Raw genomic sequence first — 14,634 nt, forward strand, 5'->3', positions numbered from 1 at the left:
CTATTTATGCTCTTGTTTAAAGGCATAGCCTAAGATCACTAGCTTAGATTCAAATGTCTCTTGATTTATGCTATTGTGGAGAGATGTTAATACATTGATGGGTATGGCATTTTGTTTGATACTTTGTTGATGTTCTTTCTGATGAAAGGTTTTTGATGAAACCTTAAGATGCCTAACGGTGCACGTTAGATCTTATACGTTTTTTTTATCCCAACTCTTATGATTGCAAGATCATAGTGTATGTTGTTGAAGTAGGCAATCAAATTGTTTCAAACTGGTGTAACAAACATTTGTTTCTTAATAGGTTAACAACACCTATGTCGAAACACAAGTACTGTCAATAATACATTATACATTATACATTATACATTATACATATTATAACTACCATGATAATTCAAATACAGAAATGTTGATGTTCAGTGATTATTAGGAAAGAGATAAGACACGTGTAAAAAACACCATTTTAATGTTCCATTCAGAATTCAGCCTCTCTTATTTGAGTCATTAGACTGAGGTAGTTTTTGACATCTCGAGCATTTTCTTGTAGTCTTCGGGCAGTTTGGGTTTTAATAGGGTCTTCTTCATCCTGTTTTTAATAAGTAAAATTATTATATATAAATTTTTGAGGAAGCTTGCTTTAGTACATAAGGGCATGATAACTTACTTGAAATTGCAATGCCTTCTTAAGTTGTGCCAAAACTTCTTTTGATGTTGGTATTTTTCCTCTATCATCATCTAAGCACTTGTAGACTATGTCTATAAATGTAGTCAATGATTTTGGAACAATTTCTTCCTTTATAGCTCTAAACACAATCTCCTCTTGTTGTCCTGCTTCAAAATTTTGTCGAATGAAACCAAGTAGAGATCGACCCTCAAGGTTAGGTATTTTATAAGTTGCTTTCCCACAAAGTATCTCGAATAAAACCACACCAAATGAATAGATATCGGATTCCGTGGTTAAGAAGCCCGTTTTCAAGTACAGGGGGTCTACGTAACCCGGTGTGCCACAAGCACGATCAATAGTATACTCTGTATCTTTATCTATACTACTAATCAAGGAAAGTCCAAAATCACCGAGTTTTGCCTTCCAATCGCCGAACAATAGAATGTTTGGAGTTTTGATGTCCCTATGTATCACCACCTCTTGTCCTTCAATACCCCCATGAAGGAAATCTAGGCCGGAGGCAATATCAATACATATCATAAGCCGCTTCCTCCATGTAAGTTCAACATCTTTCAGATACCTATCGAGACTGCCTTTCGGTGCACGCTCATAAACAATGAGTTTTTCATCTGTCTCGTCGCTGTACCCTACGAGACCTATGACATTCTCATGGTTATACTTGTAAAAAATTTGAAGCTCATTGTAATATTGTGGAAGCCCTTGACCATGACTTGTATCTAACTTCTTGGCAACAATGGTGTGATGTCCATAACTATGTTTTTGTGCAACTTCTCCTATGTATACACTACCAAAGCCTCCTTCGCCAATAGCATGACTGAAATTATTTGTTGCCATTTTAATGTCTTCAAATGACATTCTAAAGGCGCCGACCTTATAATTTTTCTGTTAATTTAAAGAGACAAGTAAAAAGTTTGTACTAAATTATTATTATTATATTTATTATAGTTAATATATAATATATATTCATTCATATTCATATATTTTTTTGGACATCATTTTGGGATCACTCAGGGGACTTAACCACCCCCGCGTTCATCTCTCGTAGTTGCATAACCCGGACCTATCTGAGGGCATGGCCGGTAAAACCCCCCCTCCCCGCTGGGTTACTTCAGGTCAATGGATAACATTGAGTGCAATGTTGTACCCCAGCGGAGTCGAACTCCTGACATCTCGCTAAGAGAGACAGCCCACTACCAGCTGAGCTACAACTCAATGTTTATTCATATTCATATTCATATTCATATATTAATGTTCATATATTCATTTACTTATAAAACTGTGATGTTGTGAGTATGGTGGACGATAGTCGATAAGTTTTAAAATTTAAAATGCGGCAACTATGGCATCGACACGTACGAATATTAATCTTGAGAAAGAATTGAAAGAAATAGTAGAGATTCACATCACTTAAATTCATACTCACGCACTACATAGTCACACAAGTAAAAAACGAGTTCTTTCAGTTCTCTCAAAAACTAGTCTCTTTAAATCCTTTCACATAATATTAACCATCGTGGAAAACTACAGAAAGAATATCACATCACACGATAATAAGGTGTTCTTAATTTTAATTTTATTTAAAAGACAATGCATCAGCTAATAGGGGATTGAACTTGGCCTCCATAAGGTGTCCTTAAAATTGGTGCTTAAGTATAAAAACTTCTTTTAACATATGGGTAGAATATATTTTTTCTTTTGAAAAACATTTTTTTTATCACAACTAATTAATTGAATAATGTACTAAAATTGAATAAATTACGGAGTAATATACTCATTTATCGACTTACTTGAAACGATAACGATTTCTCAAGTTCTTCGATAATAACTTCAACCGTCGGACGTTGATTTTGCAATTCAGCCAAGCACCGATACGCGATTGCTATAAATGTGTCCAGCGAGTCTTTGTTAAGTCCATTATACAAAAAATATGCATTTTCACTATTTTCGTGCCTCAAGGAACTAGCCACCTTATTCTTTATTATTCCCTTTTCTAACCATCGCCCTACCACATGCTTCAACCGCGTATCTTGACGGGACTCCTTTGACAGTATGTCATCGGCAGTCATCCCACAAAGGATTTCAAACATAATTACTCCGAAACTAAACACATCTGATTCTGCTTTTACGCAACCACTCTTAGCATATTCTGGATCCATGTAAAATGTCATTTCACGATTATTATCAACTTGGAGATCTTCGTCATGTTGATTCCGAGGTTGTAATACAGCGTCTCGAAAATCAGTAATATACGCCTCCCACATGTCCATACCGTTGTCCACAATTCTAATGTTTTCAATTATTAAATTACGGTGTATTACCATCATCTTTTGGTCCTTAATCCCACTCTGAAGGTAATATAATCCATGAGCAATATCAAGGCAGACTTTCAAACGATTTTCCCATGTAAATTCAGCCTTTTCCAAGTAGTAACTCGAATTGTATTTGTCAAGAGACATACACTCGAATACAAGTATCATACCAAGTCCTTCGTCACAAAATCCAAGAAAAGATTGTATGTTTCGATGCTTACAAGTAGCGAGAATTTCAAAAACTGTATCAAACATATATCCTTCATCCTTTGTGTAGTATTCTATTTCCACGGTGTAGATTCTCTTAGGTAAATGATCATTAATTTCCGTGTTTAAACCAAAAAGGTATTCTCTATCAATACATTCAAGTTTTCCCGTGAATGTCATAGGAGCTTCACAATATAAACTGCCCTCGTAATAATCGGAGGTGGCCAACTTTATATCTTCAAGTCCAATCCTGAGGTGTTCTAATTTCTTTACCTAAAAATAACATTGTGATAATTAGGGAAACTCAAAATAAAAAATAGATGATAAAAAATGATTGACAACAACTTAAAAGTATAGTAAATCATTTATGGGTCATTAATTTATTTATCGATTTGCGTGTGTTTTTGACATCAATAAAAATCATTACGAACCATAAAAATAGGCCTATGTTACAATTTGTTTATTAAGAAAATACCATTACACATTAATATTAATTAATATTTATTTGTTGTAAATTTAGTAGTTAAATATGGATGGTAATTAATCAAATATGGATAGTAAAATTTGTACTATATATATGTGCATAATGTAAGTTACAAAAACACACATATACATTAAATACATCACACCTCTCTTCAACCTCTTTCTCTCCTATATCTTCTACAACACATCTCTCTTTTATTGGTTCTTTCAATTTGAATATATTGAACCAGGCCACTAAAGGTAGTTATAAGCCTACTGAAATATAACACGTTATCAGCACGAAGTGCTCCGTATAATCAAGGTTTATCTAAGCAAGCACAATTCACTAATCAAGGTAAGAAATTATCTAACTTTTATTAACTTCACTAACATTTATATTTATGTTATTTAAGTTATATATGGTCGGTTATACCGCCTGAATTATATTTCTGTAATCTAACTTTTATTAACTTCACTAACATTTATATTTATGTTATTTAAGTTATATATGGTCGGTTATACCGCCTGAATTATATTTCTGTAATCTAACTTTCATTAACTTCACTAACATTTATATTTATGTTATTTAAGTTATATATGGTCGGTTATACCGCCTGAATTATATTTTCTGTAATCTAACCCTTATTAACTTCACTAACATTTATATTTATGTTAATAAGACCTCATGATTGTACGCAACACGTCATTTGACAACACGGTACTTTATGTACGCAACACGTCATTTGACAACACGGTACCATGGGTCGAGATTAATTCCGATCAATACGAATACGATGGGGTCTTTATATGTTATCTAACATTTATGATTACTTATGCAATTAATCATTATTTATTTCATGCATACTAATGTTTATTCTTAAAAGTAAATCTTAAAAGTTAAAATAAGAAAAAATAGTTTGTATTTTTATTAAAAGTAAATCTTAAAAGTTAAAATAAGAAAAAATAGTTTGTATTTTTTATTAAAAGTAAATCTTAAAAGTTAAAATAAGAAAAAGTAGTTTGTATTTTTATTAAAAGTAAATCTTAAAAGTTAAAATAAGAAAAAGTAGTTTGTATTTTTATTAAAAGTAAATCTTAAAAGTTAAAATAAGAAAAGTAGTTTGTATTTTTATTAAAAGTAAATTTTAAAAGTTAAAATAAGAAAAGTAGTTTGTATTTTTATTAAAAGTAAATCTTAAAAGTTAAAATAAGAAAAAGCAGTTTGTATTTTTATTAAAAGTAAATCTTAAAAGTTAAAATAAGAAAAAGTAGTTTGTATTTTTATTAAAAGTAAATCTTAAAAGTTAAAATAAGAAAAAAAAAATCTTGTCCTTTATATTAGTCATACGCGTTTTGATATAGTGACTTTATTCGTTAACGTCAACTAACGACGTTACAACGGTCATATATACATAACGGTTGTTAACGTCAACTGACGACGTTACAACAACTATATTTTTCAAATATAAAATAAACATCTCCGTTTTCACATTTTCACAAATCAATCTTCATTTTTCAGATTACTACTCTCAAAAAGTTTTTGTAAAAATGATTCACACAAGGATGATTTTTCCTATTGTATTGGTCATATTAACTATCATCATTGTTGCTAATATACAACCGGGTGAACCTATATTCTATCCTGCCCTTGTGGTTTTATTATTTGTAATCATACCATTATTCTGTTGTTTGCTACTTATGAATTTAAAATGATTCTAATTTCATTTTATTATTTGTCTATGAATAGAAGTTGATTATGATTATGATTTATGTTATTCATCTTTTTGATAATAGAAAATGTCGAATTTGAAAAGGCTTAAATTTGCTCATTTAGAACAAGTGGGAACAACTACTTAACACGGGTTATGAATGTAGAAAAACATCTCGAATCAAACGGTATTTTAGAAACCCTGAATGAAAATAACAATTATTCCGAACAAGAGAAAGCAATAGTAAGTATTTTTCTTAGCAAACATATTGACGAGTCCTTAGAATCTACATATTATATGATCGAAAATCCAAGTGTATTATGAAAAATACTCAAAGATAGATACGATATTAATTATCAAAAAAAAAAATAATAATAATAATAACGGTGATCCATGAAAGAATAAAATTAAAGATATTAGTAGACGCTCTTATAAGAATTTCGGAGATTCTTATTAATGATCTGGTAACGTGGATCATCAGTCTAGTATTTCTTGAATACATGAATATCTTGTTTAGCTCTACAAATAAGTCCCAAAAGAAAAGAAAATGAGAGTGAATCTGTTGACAAATCTTGATTAAATTAACCCTGAGCTACCTTGAGACTTGAATGGTTTGAATTTTCTAAGATGCCTAGTTTTTTTATGTATCACTCATAAATAAATGGTTTTAGACCATAACGCATATGTTTTATTAAGTGTTATCTTTTATGTACTTCAGATTATAACTTGTTTGCAGGTAATATAATTTGATTATCTTGCTGAAATATAACTCATTATTTGCTTATCTTATTTGAAGTTTTAGTATGAATCCTGCAGAAATACAACATCAATTAAATGGTAAAGACCTATGTATTGCAGATAGTAGTAACATACACACTATGATCAAATCTAAGAAATATTTCATTGATTTAAATCAAATGAAGGAATTATAAATACTATATAAGCTCTTGCAAACTTGATATAAGAAACGAAAAAGGCAAAATTTCATATTACCAAATGGTACGAATTTTTTGGTAAACAATGTCTTATTTTCTCCCAAATCAAAGAGAAATTTGTTAAGTTTCTCTGATATATATCATAATGGATATGATTATCAGTCATTGATAATCGAAAATGAGAAATATCTATGTAGCACCGAAAAGCGCATAGGATTAAAAGCGCATATGATAAAAAGCGCATATGATGAAAAGTGCATCGCATATAATTAAAAGCGCATATAATGAAAAGTGCATATGACGAAAAGCGCAGCACATATGATTAAAAGCGCATATGGTGAAAATGATATATGATGAAAAGCACATATGGTGATTAATGAAAATCACATATGGTGATTAATGAAAAGCACATATAGTGATTAATGAAAAGCACATATAGTGATTAACGAAAAACACATATGGTGATTAATGAAAATCACATATGGCGATTAATGAAAAGCACATTGAGAAATAATCACCAATGTTTCTTGAAAGAATTCAAGGGTATATATATGGACCAATTCATCCATCATGTGGACCATTTTTCTAATAGACGCATCTAACGCATGGTCTCATGTTTGTATGTTATCAAGCCATAATATGGCATTTGCAAAGTTTCTTGCACAAATTATTAAATTAAGAACACATTATTCTGATTACACCATTAAAAGGATGAGACTTGATAATGCTGGTGAGTTAACATCTCAAGCTTTTAATGATTATTATATGTCTACAAGGATTGTTGTTGAACATCCAGTTGCTCATGTGCATACACAAAATTGGTTTAGCTGAATCAATAGATAAACGCTTACAGCTAATAACTAGACAATTAGAAATGAGTACAAAACTCTCAATATTTATATGGGGACATGTAAATTTACATGATGTGACATTAATTCGCATTAAATCAAGTGCAAGTTATAAATATTCTCCATTACCAACTTAATTTTGGTGGAGACCAAATATTTTCCATCTTAGAACATTTGGTTGTGCAGTGTATTTTTAATTGAACAACCACAACAAATGGTTCCTCAAAGAAGGATTGAAATATATGTTAGATATGAAACATCTTCAATTATAAGATATATTGAACCCATGACGGGTGATGTTTTTACAGCAAGTTTTGTCGATTGTCACTTTAATGAAACATTGTTCCCTATATTAGGCGGAGATGAATTATAAATAAAATGATGTTTCATGGTGTGAACATCAATTAAGGAATATTGATCATCGCACAAAAGAATGCGAAAAGAAAGTTCAAATATAATGCATATGCAAGAACTTGCAAATTAATTACTTTATTCATTTAAAGATACAAAAAATAAGTGACTAAATCATATATACCAGCAGTAAATGCTTCAGCTAGAATTGAAATTACAAAAGCTGGCAATAATGCCACTCATGAGTCTTTGCTACGGCAGAAACGTGGGAGACCAATTGGTTCCAAAGATAAAAATCCTCGAAAAAGAAAATCAGCTGATAATGAGGTAAAAGAAAGTGTTCAACAAGAACCACAAATCAATACTCCTTCTGCAGAGGATATTGATAAATGTAAATACATAAATTGCAATAAATTATGCAATATTATGAAACTGAAATGAAATGAAAAATCTTGATGAGATATTTTCATATAATGTTACAATGACATCATGAATAAAGATAATGATCTGGAACCAAAATCTGTCATTGAATATCAAAATAGACGTGATTGAACTCAACGGAAAGGAGCAATACGAGCTGAATTAGAATCGCTCAATAAAAGAAAAGTTTTTGGATCAATCGTTATCACTTTTAAAGATGTGAAATAATGGGATACAAATGAATTTTTATCCGAAAAGAAATGTGCAAATGAAGTTACAAGGCAAAACTAGACTTGTAACTCAAGATTTCCCACAAAGACCAGAAATGAATTAGGAGAAAAACGTATCCTCCTATAATGAATATAATTACTTATTAGATACTTAATCAACCTGGTAGTTATTTAAATGCATCTCATGGATGTTATTACTACTTATCTGTATGGATCACTTAATAGTGATATATATATATATGAATATACCTGAAGGGTTAAGGTATCATAAGCATCTAATGCAAAACCCAAGGGAATATATTCCATTAAATCACAAAGATTTCTAAATGGGTTTATACAATCGGGACGTATGTGGTATAATCGATTAAATTACTACTTGATAAGAAAAGGGTATACATATAAACTTATTTGCACGTGTGTTTTATAAAAACAATGTTCGGATATGTGATCATAGCTGTTTATATCAATTATCTTAAATAAAGAAATCTATGAAGCCATTCAACTTCTAAAGAAAGATTTTAAAATAAAAAAAATCAAGTATTACGTTGATTTACATATTGAGCATATAACTAATGACTTACTTATACATCAAACAACTTATACCGAAAATATTTTAAAATATTTTAATATGGACAAGACAAAAACCATTAAGTACTCATATGGTTGTTAGATCTTAATATTGATACTAATCCATTTCATCATCTAAAAGATCATGAAGATCTTCTTGGTTCAGAAGTTCCATATTTTAGTGCAATTGGGGCTCTTATGTATCTTACAAATTATACAAGATCTGACATTTCTTTTGCAGTTAATTTGTTGACAAGGTTCAGCTCAGCCCCTACCAAAAGACATTGGAATGGGATTAAACAAATAGTTTGATACCTTCGGGGAACTACTGATTTATAATTATTTTATTCTAACAACTCGAAACAAGATTTGTTTGGTTATACAGATGCAGATTATTTATCTGATCTACATAAAGCTAAATCTCAAACTGGATATGTATTCCTAAATGGAGGCACCGCAATATCATGACGTTCTCAAAACAAACACTTGTTGCAACATCATCAAATCATGCCGAAGTGATTGCATTACATGAAGCTACTCGGGAATGATTTTAGTTAAGATCAATGATACAAATCATTATTGATTCTTGTGGACTAGAACGCTATAAAAGCCCAACAACTATCTATGAAGATAATACAGCTTACATAGTACAAATGAAAGAAGAGTATCAAAAATGACAGAACAAAACATAAATGCTGACGAGGCGCTAAAGCTATAAACGGTCTTAACGGTCATAAGTTTGATGGAAAAGAATGGTATATTGGTAAGGCTCAGAAAAAGACTGAAAGGGAATAGGAATTGAAACAACAGTTTGAGCAAACCATGAAGGAGACTGTAGACAAATCACAAGGGTCAAACTTGTACATAAAAGATTTAGATGATACAGTTTCAGATGAAAACCTCAGATTCTTCTCATATACTCAAGATCTCGTAAAAGACAACCAGATTAAAATGAGATACGTTCAATCAACAACTCTGCTGATCTTTATACCAAAGCACTGTCAATCGTTGTTTTCAAAACATACGTTCACAATATTGGCATGAGGCAAGTTCAAAAGATGTGACGACTCAGCGTTGTCTACTTGAGGGGGAGTCAACTCTATGCTGCACTCTTTTTCCCTCAGCTAAAGTTTTATCCCACTGGGTTTTCTTTAGCAAGGTTTTTAACGAGGCAGTATTAATTGCTCTTTAAAAAAATTTCCATCCAAGGGGGAGTGTTGTAAATTTAGTAGTCAAATATGGATGGTAATTAGTCAAATATGGATAGTAAAATTTGTACTATATATATGTGCATAATGTAAGTTACAAAAACACACATATACATTAAATACATCACACCTCTCTTCAACCTCTTTCTCTCCTATATCTTCTACAACACATCTCTCTTTTATTGGTTCTTTCAATTTGAATATATTGAACCAGGCCACTAAAGGTAGTTATAAGCCTACTGAAATATAACATTATTATTATTATTAATTATATATCATTTAAGCACTTAGCTTATACTATTCACACCATTTTTAAATTACAAAAGGGTATTTTCGTAATTTTACTCCCACCTATTTTACTGTATTTACTCCGTGCTCCCACAGTTCCCAGAAGCTTCTGGCGATGGTTGTCTGGCGATTGTTAGCGACTCCATCGCCATCACTATTTCCATCTCTGTCATCGTCACCATTGTCCTCACCGTCGTCGCAACTACCATCATCGTATCTGCCGTCGTGTATTCAATTTCCAGTTTCACAACTACATAGCTACATGTTCTGCGCATGTTACCATCTCCGTCGCAACAATCGTCGTCGTCGAACTAACAGGTAAAAGTATGCTTTCCTTTTTCATTTACGTTCGCAATTAGGGTTATCAGATCTTTATCTGATTTGTGTAGCGTTGACAAAAAAGTTAGGGTTATCAGATCCTTTTCATCATTGCTACCGTAAACATGTTCATTCTATCTGCTTATGTAAGTTTTCAACATTTGGTGTTTTTAAATGAGTGTTTATTATTTTGGTTAAGAAAGAGACTTTTTGACCAGTTTGGGTTATAAGTGCTAATGTATAGTAAATGGGAGTTTTTGACCCATTTACAATTTTTAGCCATGCTAATGTTTTTTGAATGAGAATGTGTTCAATCACTTGAGTATTATTTTTACACCAGTTATTCGTATGTACATAACTTTTTAATTAGTATAGTGATATAGTGATGATACCTGATATGCACTTCTTAAACATGTGTTTAAGAAGTGTCTACCTCTTGGTTTGTGTAATACCCTATGATCAACACATTTTATAAACTTTTACAGGTTAATTGATTGGAGTATTTAATAATTCTCTTGAACTTCAATTATTATTAGGAGTTGTTTTATTAGGAGATGTAACTCTCTTGAACTTAGATTATTATTAGTCGTTTTACTATCGAGTGTTAATGTTAATATTTTCTTAGTAATTATTAAGAGTTGTAATTTGTTTACATAATAATTTAACATAAAGTTATTAACTTCGATTCATGGATACGATATTAAGGCTGTTTTAGATGTCTTATAGATATTTTCGTGTTTACACAATTTGATTTCCTGCTTACTTTATTCATTTATATTAATCATCAATGCCTAATTTTCTGTTTATATGTTAAAATGTAGTTGTATTATGCATTATTGGTTGATATGTTAACGGAACAATCTCTCCGTCATGAAATGATTCATGTGTTTTGTCAGTAATTTTGATGATTTATCATTAAGAGGCAACCAAGATAAGACATTTAGAAAAAGCATTGAGGGCAAGAAAGGTAATTTTCAATAAAAAGAGGTATTCGCCAAGGTGATCCTTTATCACCTTTTTTATTTATTCTTGCGACGGAAGGCTTGAATATTCTAACCAAAGTGGCGATTGAAAGAGGACTTTTCAAAGGGATTGAAATAGGAAATGACAAAGTCCTGCTATCCCATCTTCAATATGCGGATGACACCATCTTCTTTAGCGAATGGTCTCGATCGAATGCTTCTAACCTCCAAAACCTCCTTAAATGTTTCGAGTTAGCATCCGGTTTGAAAGTGAATTTCCAAAAGAGTTGTTTGTTTTTTTTTTTTTTTTTTTTTTTGAAAAGCAAGCAAATTATTATTAACGGAATATTAAAGTACAAGGCCCTATACATATCTATACAATTATGAAATGGAGAAACAAAACTTGTAGGATTTTATAGTAAACAAGAGTAGCCGACGAAGACCATTAACACTAAGGAGGGAATAAGAACTTGAAAAAATTCAAGCCGGGAAAGATAGGAAAACAGTGACGATCGAGCGCCTATAAAGTTAAACACAAGCTAACCCGATTAATCAAACCCTCGATAGTAGAGTTGTTTGTACGGAATTGGGGTCAATAGTGATGAGGCTAACACCGTTGCAAGTTATTTGGGATGTCAAGTGGGGCAACTACCATTCACATACCTTGGGTTGCCTATTGGATGTAAAATGAAACGGTCAAAAGATTGGACTCCGGTGATAGAAAAGTTTAAAAATAGATTCATTTGGTGGACGGGTGGTTCTTATTAAATCGGTTCTTACTAGTCTTCCATTGTATTACTTCTCTCTCTTTCGTGCCCCGCCTAGCGTGCTAAAAAACCTTGAGAGTGTAGGACGTTCCTTTTTTTGGGGCTTATGGGAACGTGGGGTTAAATATTGGTTCTCTTAAAAGTAAAAATCTTGTGTTACTTGGAAAGTGGTGGTGGAGGTTCAAAACTGAAACCAACTCACTTTGGGTCAAAATCATCCGTAGTATTCATGGCTCGTGTGGTGGCTTGTTGATGAGAAGTGACTCAACTCACTCCTCATCTCTTGGCACTTGGACTAACATTATTTTGGCAGGAAAGGCAATTGATGAGATGAATATTCCCTTTAGCAATTCTTTCGTGAAAACACTGGGCGATGGATCTTCAACAGCTTTTTGGAAAGAAGTGTGGATTGGAAGCAGCAAACTTTGCGACAAGTACCCAAGACTATATAGGCTGGAATGTGAGCAGAATGCTATGGTTAGCGATCGACTTCAGATTTGCAACTCAACTATGACGTACAACTGGAACTGGATAAGAACTCCTTGCGGCAGAACCATGGGTGAACTTGATTCATTAACTGAGTTGTTGTCAGGTACAAGTCTGAGTAGCGAAACCAAAGATAAATGGTTGTGGAACATGTCTGGAAACGAGCGATTTACTGTGAAAATATTATCAAGCATCATAGACGAGTCCCTTCTAGCAATTGGAACCAATAATTATGAAACAATCCGAAACAACTTGGTACCAAAAAAATTGGAAATTTTCACATGGAGAGTTATCAAAAAACGCATTCCCGTCAAACTCGAGCTCGAAAAACGGGGCATTGACCTTCATAGCGTTAGATGCCCTCTTTGTGATGACGACTTAGAGACCATTGATCACGCATTAATCTTTTGCAAACACTCCTTGGACGTGTGGAACTGTATTTTTAAGTGGTGGGGTTTGGGCAATTTCTCAAACCTTAGTACTAACGAAATTCTACGTGGTATTGCTCCATCCCAAATGTCAAACCTCGGAAGGCTAATTTGGCAAGCCGTCGAATGGGTTTGTGTTTATTTCGTTTGGAAAAATCGTAATACTAGGGTTTTCCGCGGTAAAATGTGGAATACTCCGATTGCTCTAAATGAAATACAATCCAAATCCTTCGAATGGATATCGCATAGACTGAAAGGAAAGAAACTAGATTGGTTCGATTGGTTAAACAACCCGAGTGTGTATCTTACAATTTAATTCTTTGTTTCGGGTTTGCTATCTTTGCAAACCTTTGTAGTGTGTAATCATCTTCGTGTGCTTATGGATGATATTCATCCGAACATTGTACTATCTTATTATTCTATAAAATTTCGCTTGCTTTTCAAAAAAATAAAAAACAAGGACTTAATCAAGAGATGCTTAAATAATGTCTTATTGGAAGTTCAGATATCATATTTCTTAATTTAAAAAAAAAAAAAAAAAAAAAAAAAAAAAAAAAAAAAACATATTAGCATATCTTATAAACCCAGAATTAGTCCACTTCCTGTATTTAGATTAGTATGTGTTGTTAAATGCTTTTGTAAATGTGTATATGTGACTACCCTTTGGTTTTGGTTGTTGTACATCTCACTAGACATGTAATTAGATTTGTAAGATGTACAAAAGTAGACATGTAACTACTATGTATGTATGTAGCTTTTGTAACTACTATGTATGTATGTATGTAGCTGTACATCTCATTAGACCATTTAATTAGCTTTTCTACCATGTATATACTTCCAAACACAGCTTGACAACTACGAAAGTGACGCAGCAAAGCGCATCGGACCTAACACTTGTTAGATAATAAACACTTAATAGCAGCACATTTTTAGTGTCACTCTAGAAATTGCCATTGTGTAATTGTGTAAATTCTATAAAATTGAAGGTAAAAATATGACTAAAAACACATTTCCCTTGACACTGTTGAAGTGTCGGTATAAAGGGCACAATTTAATTGTAGACTACAATTTGTAGTGGAGTATATTTGTCTTTATAAAGTTACCTTCGTGGGTTTGAATGCGGTGTGAGATGCTAGCATCCCTTCAGGACACGCGAAAGGGTTCCACCATGGTGAAATCTACATTAATTAAAGAAAATTAGATTGCCAACATATTTCAGTGTATTGAAATTGAAACATATAATATATATATATATATATAGTATAAATCAGAAAGTATTAATTAAAGTCGGAAGAAATGACACTTTATCAGAACTCTGTGTTGATTTGTTTAGTGGACAATTAAATATTAGTAGATGAGTAAGTACATCACTTTGAAATAACGGAGAAAGTAATTAAAGTATCTTTACATACAATAATAAAGATAAAATGGTCGTCTTATTATATTTGATA

The 14,634-nt window shown here is 32.0% G+C and overlaps 2 protein-coding genes across 2 annotated transcripts; one reads left to right on the forward strand and one right to left on the reverse strand.

Annotated features, from left to right (window-relative positions):
* Positions 1 to 478: 478 nt before the first annotated feature.
* Positions 479 to 10,565, reverse strand: LOC139876028 (uncharacterized). The gene is made up of 4 exons (XM_071863326.1): positions 10,503 to 10,565; positions 2,476 to 3,477; positions 668 to 1,570; positions 479 to 589 (listed from the first exon to the last, which is right to left on the reverse strand). The coding sequence occupies exons 1-4, from the start codon at positions 10,563 to 10,565 to the stop codon at positions 479 to 481; spliced, it is 2,079 nt and encodes a 692-aa protein (XP_071719427.1).
* A 1,956-nt stretch (positions 10,566 to 12,521) lies between these two features.
* Positions 12,522 to 13,499, forward strand: LOC139876029 (uncharacterized). The gene has a single exon (XM_071863327.1). It carries the CDS (start codon positions 12,522 to 12,524, stop codon positions 13,497 to 13,499), a length of 978 nt encoding a protein of 325 aa, XP_071719428.1.
* Positions 13,500 to 14,634: the final 1,135 nt, after the last annotated feature.

The sequence above is a fragment of the Rutidosis leptorrhynchoides genome, chromosome 11 (genome assembly GCF_046630445.1).
Source record: "Rutidosis leptorrhynchoides isolate AG116_Rl617_1_P2 chromosome 11, CSIRO_AGI_Rlap_v1, whole genome shotgun sequence".
Lineage (NCBI taxonomy): Eukaryota > Viridiplantae > Streptophyta > Magnoliopsida > Asterales > Asteraceae > Rutidosis > Rutidosis leptorrhynchoides.

What these genes read in the sequence shown, in the direction of transcription:
- LOC139876028 (XM_071863326.1), bottom strand. Translation starts at nt 10,565, where the DNA reads ATGAAAAAGGAAAGCATACTTTTACCTGTTAGTTCGACGACGACGATT. An exon ending in CGATTGTTGCGACGGAGATG is followed by an intron (nt 3,478 to 10,502) that starts GTAACATGCGCA and finishes TGTTATTTTTAG; the next exon opens with GTAAAGAAATTAGAACACCT. An exon ending in AGAAATCGTTATCGTTTCAA is followed by an intron (nt 1,571 to 2,475) that starts GTAAGTCGATAA and finishes TTAAATTAACAG; the next exon opens with AAAAATTATAAGGTCGGCGC.
- LOC139876029 (XM_071863327.1), top strand. Translation starts at nt 12,522, where the DNA reads ATGAGAAGTGACTCAACTCACTCCTCATCTCTTGGCACTTGGACTAAC.